Raw genomic sequence first — 7,708 nt, forward strand, 5'->3', positions numbered from 1 at the left:
TTGGTTTATTGAAAAGCATTGTTTATTAATAGCACACTTTAAATAGACATTTCTCACAGGTGTTTGTGTTGATACGGTATTTCATTTTTTTTTTTTTTGAACTTTGTGTCTACCTACTGACTAGACTTGAATTATCATAACTAAGTATTTATTAGACACAATTAAACAGTCTATACATTTTTTTACAGTTAAGATATTTTCATCACAGGTTGTTGTTTTTTATTTTTTTGATTAGCATTATTGCATTATTGCAGTGTGTTTTGGGTAAGAAGGATTCTCAACATCTATATACATATTTCAGCATCAAGTTCAGTATTTGGGAGTTTAAGTTATTATGTTCAGTTTTGTCCGGTTTCCTTTTCCATGGTTAAACTGCCACGCAATAACAAAGTGTTTTATTAGAAAGAGAAGTGAACTTTTGTAAGAGTGTCTAGAAGACAAATGTCAACTAATGTCTGTTCCTTGTTGAACATTTTCAGGTTATTCAACACTTTCTTCGTGAGGAATGCAGTTAGTTTGCCTTTTAAGAGTATTGAATCCTGCCCAAATTTGAGAATCTGATTCCATTATTACTGGATTAACACCTTGTCCATAAATGCACTGGCATTGCTTAATCTACACTGCATGGCGCGGTCTGTCTCCACAATGCCAGGTCAACCTCTCATCCGTGTGGTGATCTTTCACCAACCTTCCTAAACAAAACCTACATCTAGAATGTACATCTAGTATATGATCCACCTTACAAACTTTGAACACCATTATTTTGTCATCAAATATTCCAAAGGCTATTGTTAAAGCTGCGATCTGTAACTTTTTTGTTCAAAAAATATTTAGCAAGTACATAATCAGTGTTTCTTACCCCGATTCACATAAGCTTATAACGATGATTTCAAATTTGAGATTTGGGTCAGATTTTGTGTGAAATGTTGGTTGTCTCTCAATGCATGTAAATATAAGTATGCAAAGAAACCTGCATTTTTATGTTTATGACAGAGGCAAAAGTTATGGATTGCATCTTTAAGTCATGCAAAAATGAAAAGCAAACACAAAATGGTCTCGAAAGAGCAAGCAAGGGCTGTAATATCTCATAGAGACTTAATGAGCAGGGATTTGGTTGCTTTAAATGTTGATTCAAAAAGACATTGTAAAGTTGATTTTGAGGGCTTCTTGGTATAAACGTATAGTTTAACATGACAACTCCTATGGTTTAAAAACCATAGACAGCTTGTCTTCTATTAACTTGTAGCATCTGTCATCCAAAGAGGATGTTCTTCAGTGACTGAGGCTGTTGAATGCAGGAATACAAACATTCAGGTTCATCCTCAGATCAGCACACAAAAGATTTAATATTTCAGACCTCTTGACAAACTGCAAAACTCTCATGTTTGGTTATGGCTTTATTATAGGTTTTATTTTATATTCAAGAACTACCATGGCAACAGTTAAAGCAATGACCTAGAAGCTGTAAAAGTTTTCAGAATGTAATTGCCGGTTTACCATTAGATAACAAGCGTTAATATCAGCATAAGAATGTAAATGTTAATTTAAGACCACAAATATAAGGGATTTTCTGCTTCAGACAGTGTAACTATTCCACAGCTAAGCAATGAACGTACTGCGGCATTTTGTGCCAAGCCATTGTTAAATTGTGTAGGGCCAAAGGTTGTCTATCAGGAACTGAGGAGTTTGTTCTGTCAGATGAAAAAAAGATCTGTTAGTCCCAGGTTAGTCCCAACTTTTTGAAGACGATTTTTGTGTCTTTTTAGTATGTTGTAGGAAAGAGGTTTGTGGGTGTGCAAACGTTTTAAGACTCTTTGTTCCTATAGGTGTTTTGCATTGTGTCTCTGAAGTTTTGAGTCAGTCATAGTTGTCCAGTCTCTTTCATTGCTGAACTGCCAACATGGTTTGGAATGTGCAAATCCAACCCCGTAACCTATTGCGCGTATGATTGATGTGAACAAAACAGTTTACTGTCCAAAAACCCACCCAATCAGAAGCATGAGTGGGAAACAGACTAATGTTGTTTGATTTCAAGCATGTCTGACACCAACAGAGTTTATAATGTATATTCCGCTGTAATCAATAACAATTAAAACAATGTCTACCCAACTATGTCCTAGCATCATTTTATTACAAATACAGCCGCGGCATAAATTTAAGAGACCAATTTCAAAATCAGTTTCGTGTTTAGGTAAAATGATCATTTTTGTTTCATTCTGTGAACTACTATATTTCTACCAAATTTCAAATAAAAATATTGTTTATATTTCCATTTATTTGCAGAAAATGAAAACTGGAGAAAATAACAAAGTCATACTCACTTGTAAGCAATACAACACAAATATTGATGCATTCAGGAAAGGTTCATTCTTTCCATGTGACCTCGCTTTTATCACAGTTTTCATGTGTCTTGTCATGCTCTGTCTTTCACATTGCTGTTGGATGGCTTTGTCACTCCTTTTGATTTTCAACAGACACTGGACTGGAATGGGCACAATACATCTAGAAATGTTGATTAAATGAACATTTGAAATGGTTTTCAGTGGCTGTACATGTCAAGCTACAACATGTTTGTTTATCATCATGATGCAATAGTAAAATGGAAAGTAGTATAAATAAGATGATCAATACATTTCAATGAATTACATTAGCAGTGATTACAATTTAAACTCTTAAAAGACAAGAGCTGAGACCAACAATCAAATGACATACTGTATGTAGTAATATTCATCAACAGATTGCTGGAGATATTGAATTGAGATAATTGCATGCATTGAACCATTAAGTGGGTCACAGAAGGTGACCACCCGGCTTTATAGACCAGGATCATTTGTCTATCCTCTCTTTTTAATCAGACAAGGCTTGAACTGGGATGTGAATGATGTCAAACTAGCTTTCAGCAGTAAAAGAAGGAGCTTTGAGAGCAAGCGTATTAGATAAGGCCATTAGTGCTCTGTGGATTATAGTAATCCAGACCCTTTAATATCAGTGTGGTCCACCACTCGAAAAACAGATCACCATGGAGTACAGACTGCAGCACATGTTACTGTTGGCCGTCCTGTTTGTGACTGAAGGTATGTGCTCCATTATTACAAGCTCCATTATTTTTACTAGCAGAACTCAACATTGTTGCATTTAAAAAATGAATAAAAATTTAAATTAAAAGAACACTGTAATGGGATTGAAAGCATGTACAAAAATGAATAAAACGTACAATGTCGTAGTATAATATTTTGGTATATTTGTATATGTGTAAGCGTATTTACAAAATGCACCAAAAATATGGTATACCATGTAAAACTGTTTTTACAAAAATTTGTACATTTAAGTACAATCTATTCACTTTGTATAAATATTTAATGTATCATTTATTTTAATGAGACATTTATTTAATTTCTGATTCTGTTTATTCTGCATTCTGTCCAGGTTTTGTTGGGCTACAAGCTCAAGAGGTAAATTTAAATATTTATTAGTTACATTAGGGAAAATAAAAATAATAATTTCACCATGTTCACATATGTGCTCAGGACGGTGATGGCAATGAGACGTGGTCTGGGAAAACTTGCAAGTGTGAATGCAACAAAGACTCATCTGGCAAGCTGCTTTCTAAAGGTTCTGGGTCCAGCTGGGAGCAGGGTATGGTCTGCATGACAGGTAAAAAAAATGACATTAAAGGAAAGTTATAAGAATCATAATTACAGTTCCATTGCTATTTTTGTCTAATGACCCAAGTGTAAGCTGTTCCAAAGATCTGTATCTAGAAAAAATGGTAATAATGACAGTAATGAAGTGAATGAGGTACGTGCTGTAGCATTTGTCCTGGTTTGGATGCACTCACTGTATGAAACACATTTTTTTTAACTTTCCCTTTTTAAGGTGTGAACGTTTTTATACTTACAAAAATATAATAACCCCACACCTTCCGGACTAAAAATAAATAATAATAATTATTACAGTTTTATCATCTGAACGAGGCACTGCTCTAACATTGACTCTTTCAGGAGTGAGATGGATTAGTTAGCACTAGCTGGTGCCTTCTGGAAACAGACGGCAGGGCATGTGCGAATGAGCTGGCTCCCGGACAAGCCCTCGTCTGCAGCAGAGCAGAAAGTCATTAATCATTTGGTTGCAGTTTCACCTGGGCCATGTGTGCCATCGCTGCGTCCCATTGGCTCGCCACCACAGGGCAGACATGCTCCATTAACACAAAACCGCTTGTGTTCAGAGACCTCTGTGACAAATGTGTAAGAATCGAATGAAAGGGAGGAAACCGGGGAAAAGATAAAGTAAGAGAGAGGGGAGAGCAAGAATGACAGAGCGTGGGTTCATAATCCCATTAGTTGTAGAAGGGGACTGGGATGTTGAGATTAGAAAGACAAGAATAGGTCAGTCAAACGGTTATGAAATGTGCATGTCAATGACAAACCATTAATGAGTTTTGACTTTTGAAGAGATTCTCTGAAATGGATTTTACTGATGTGATTTTTTACCCTTAAATTAATTACAGAGATAATGTTATTTTGTGTTGTTAAAATCGTAGAACTGGACTGTTATGTAAAAATGATGTGGGACTGGAGTTTAGGGTGGAACGTGACCATCTGTCATCCTAATGTATTAACGGATGTTGATCTTTCACGAGGGGAAACTAAAGCTCAGCTTTCGGGATTGTAAAGTCGTGAACAGAAAAGCATGGTCTGGACAGCTGCCGCCTTATTGCTATGCCCATTTCCAATTACCACACCAGGGTGAATAAATCATGTGATTAATGTTTCATTAAACCCCATTTCAAACATTGTGCAGGGTTTTGTTAAATAGATTTTCTTCATAGCTGCCGAGAATGAGCTAAACTGGATGAGTTTTGGAGAGATGCGTAGCTTGACCATGATGCATATAGATGATATTTCGAAATAAATATTAACCACTTATAATGAGTGATGTGATTTTCAGAGTGCCCTTACCATAAGCCCCTGGGTTTTGAGGAAGGGTCTGTGACTTCAGATCAGATCAGTTGCTCTAATGAAGACCAGTACACGGCCTGGTTCTCCTCTTGGACTGCAAATAAGGCAAGACTCAACAGTCAAGGATTTGGGTGAGTTGATTTTAGATTAATTAGTGTCATTTTAGGTTTCATTTTTATAGAAAACTCACTTTCTGACTCTTGTTCCAGATGTGCCTGGCTGTCTAAGTTTCAGGATACCAACCAGTGGCTTCAAATTGACCTAAAGGAAGTGAAAGTGGTTTCTGGGATCCTGACCCAAGGGCGTTGTGACTCTGATGAGTGGATGACTAAGTACACCATGCAGTATCGCACCAATGAAAAACTCAACTGGGTTTACTACAAGGACCAGACTGGAAACAACAGGGTATGTAGACAACAAGTCAGTTTTGTTGAAATAATGATAATGAATGTAAATGGCTACATACAGTCTATAGAAAACGAACAGCCTCAGCCATTTTCATTGCCTCTGTAATTTAAGCTACTGCTTAATGTTATCCAAGATAAAACCAGCCATGTGCTTTATAGTTCTTGAATTTATTTTTGATTTACTTCTTTTCTCTTTCTCAGTTGTTCTATGGGAACTCCGACCGTTCATCCACAGTCCAGAACCTGCTGCGTCCACCTATCGTAGCACGTTACATTCGCATCATTCCGCTGGGCTGGCACACCCGCATCGCCATCCGCCTGGAGCTGCTACTTTGCATGAATAAATGCACCTGATCTGGCGCGTGCCAGCACTACTATACCCAACTATTTCCTGCACTGCCCCCTCCTGTACCACATCATGCCAAAGTCACATCACTGCCCAATGCATTCATTCTTTTTATGAACAAGAACTCTCTGTTAATTTGTATGGAAGATATTGGGGTGTTTCAAATATGATAGACTTATATATATTCCTTTATCTGAGATATAAAATCTCTTTTCACATCTTTTTGTTTTCTGTTTAAAAACAACAAAAATGGTTTCTATTTTGGTTCTACTTTGGCAAATATAGAAGGGGGTACCCATTGCAAGCTAAGGCCAGAGGAGTCTCTGGTAAAAAAAATAAAAGGGCAGCTTGCAAATCTGGAAAGAGGTCAAACGATCTCACTCATTGTAATGATTGTGGTATCATTGTGTTTTCTGGTGTAGTTTGTGATGGTGATGTAGAGCGCTGTATCCTCACTGTAACCGGTTCCTTTTTTGTTTTTAAAGGGGTCATATGGCGGAAGTACGTGTTTTTCTGTGTTTTTGGTGTGTTATGAGTTGCCCATGCATGTATTAGACACGTAAAATTGCACAAATGAAAGTGTGGGAACAAAAGATGCATTCTATCTAAAAGCGAATGCTCAACCAGACTTGCCTGAACCACACCCCGGCGAATCTACGTAACTTCGTAACATGATTTGACTAAGACCGCTCAAATCTACACGTAGTTAAGGTGGGTGTAATTGTAAATCTCATTGTATCGCCTGTCAGTGCAATTGCTTTGGAACCTGATGTTCCGAATATGGTAAGAGGCGTTACATTTCCGTGAAATGCTTGCAGTATTCGACCAATCACTACGCACTGGTGAACTGGCCAATCATAGCACACCTCGCTTTTCAGAGCGATGAGCTTTGTAAAAAATCAGCGCGTTTCAGAGAGACAGGGCAAAGAGGAGATACAAACATGCACGGTATGTGGAAAATACAACGGTTTTTAAACTTTAAATGGTGTATACACATTGCGTTACATCTAAAACAAACAATAATATTCGTTTTAGCCGTGCAATATGACTCCTTTAATATAAGCCTACATTGTTTACATGTGTTTGTGGTCCTTGAATAAAGTAAGACTCCCTGTACTTATTCACATTTTTATTAATTTGCCAGCCATTTTTATCCAATTCAATGTATAAAGGCATTCCCTGTATACCTTTCCCCATATGTTCCCAAATGCACTGTATAGCCTACCTATTCTAACACGAAACACTGGGATGAATTGATTTATTTAATCAGTCGAGATACAATATTTTAACTAAAATGTGAAATCTGAATTATTAACACGAGCCATTCGCTACATAAAATGAAATAAACTTTCGTTGCAACCAACGCATGCGCAATAACGTAGCTCAAATTAACTGCGCATTAAGTGCGCATGCTCAATCAGGTTTTGCAGCATACGTCTGTTTAGTCGTTAAGGAATTGATTAGGTATGCATTAAAATAGCTTACGGTGTTGTCAGTAAGCATTGACAACCGACACCTCTGGCCATCATGAAAGCTTATGGCCTTACAACTAAGCGGTGCACAACCCCATCAAGAAGCACAATATCAAGAGTCAGAGGCCACGCTGCGTTCATGTACACCGTCCGGGAACAGGTGTGTTGTAAGGCCATGTGACTTACTAAACTGATGCTTTCTGAAAAGATTTATGTTAATTGTTGTTCATGCACAGACAAATCCGACGGAAATGAGACGCTTTCATGAGTCCAGGGGCGTGAGTAGATATATACTCCAGAGAGTGGGCTCGGAGGCATCGCGTCTTTCCTGTCTCAGCCGCCACCGAGCCGTCACGCGGCGGGAGGTTCTGCAGGCCTGGGATCGGCTGAGGCACCAGAGGACTCCAGCCCCAATGGCTGGCGCTTGAACTTATCTTTTTCTTTTAAATAAATGTTTTTATAGTTTTAATGTATACATATTTAACCGTCAAAATAAAACCTTTTGTTCTTAATCTGTTTATTGTC

The 7,708-nt window shown here is 37.6% G+C and overlaps 1 protein-coding gene across 1 annotated transcript; it reads left to right on the forward strand.

Moving 5' to 3' along the window:
- The first annotated feature begins 2,765 nt into the window (after nt 1–2,765).
- rs1a (retinoschisin 1a) lies at nt 2,766–7,676 on the forward strand. Its single transcript, XM_057361781.1, has 7 exons — nt 2,766–3,074; nt 3,427–3,452; nt 3,528–3,654; nt 4,948–5,089; nt 5,168–5,363; nt 5,567–7,343; nt 7,420–7,676. Exons 1-6 carry the CDS (start codon nt 3,020–3,022, stop codon nt 5,717–5,719), a joined length of 699 nt encoding a protein of 232 aa, XP_057217764.1. The 5' UTR covers nt 2,766–3,019; the 3' UTR covers nt 5,720–7,343; nt 7,420–7,676.
- The last annotated feature ends 32 nt before the right edge of the window (nt 7,677–7,708 follow it).

The sequence above is a fragment of the Triplophysa rosa genome, linkage group LG20 (assembly GCF_024868665.1).
Source record: "Triplophysa rosa linkage group LG20, Trosa_1v2, whole genome shotgun sequence".
In the NCBI taxonomy this organism is placed as follows: domain Eukaryota; kingdom Metazoa; phylum Chordata; class Actinopteri; order Cypriniformes; family Nemacheilidae; genus Triplophysa; species Triplophysa rosa.

Bases quoted from the DNA above. Each gene is read 5' to 3' on its own strand.
- rs1a (XM_057361781.1), top strand. From the start codon at position 3,020: ATGGAGTACAGACTGCAGCACATGTTACTGTTGGCCGTCCTGTTTGTG. The intron at 3,453-3,527 runs GTAAATTTAAAT...ATATGTGCTCAG, and splicing joins TTGGGCTACAAGCTCAAGAG to GACGGTGATGGCAATGAGAC. The intron at 3,655-4,947 runs GTAAAAAAAATG...TGTGATTTTCAG, and splicing joins GGGTATGGTCTGCATGACAG to AGTGCCCTTACCATAAGCCC.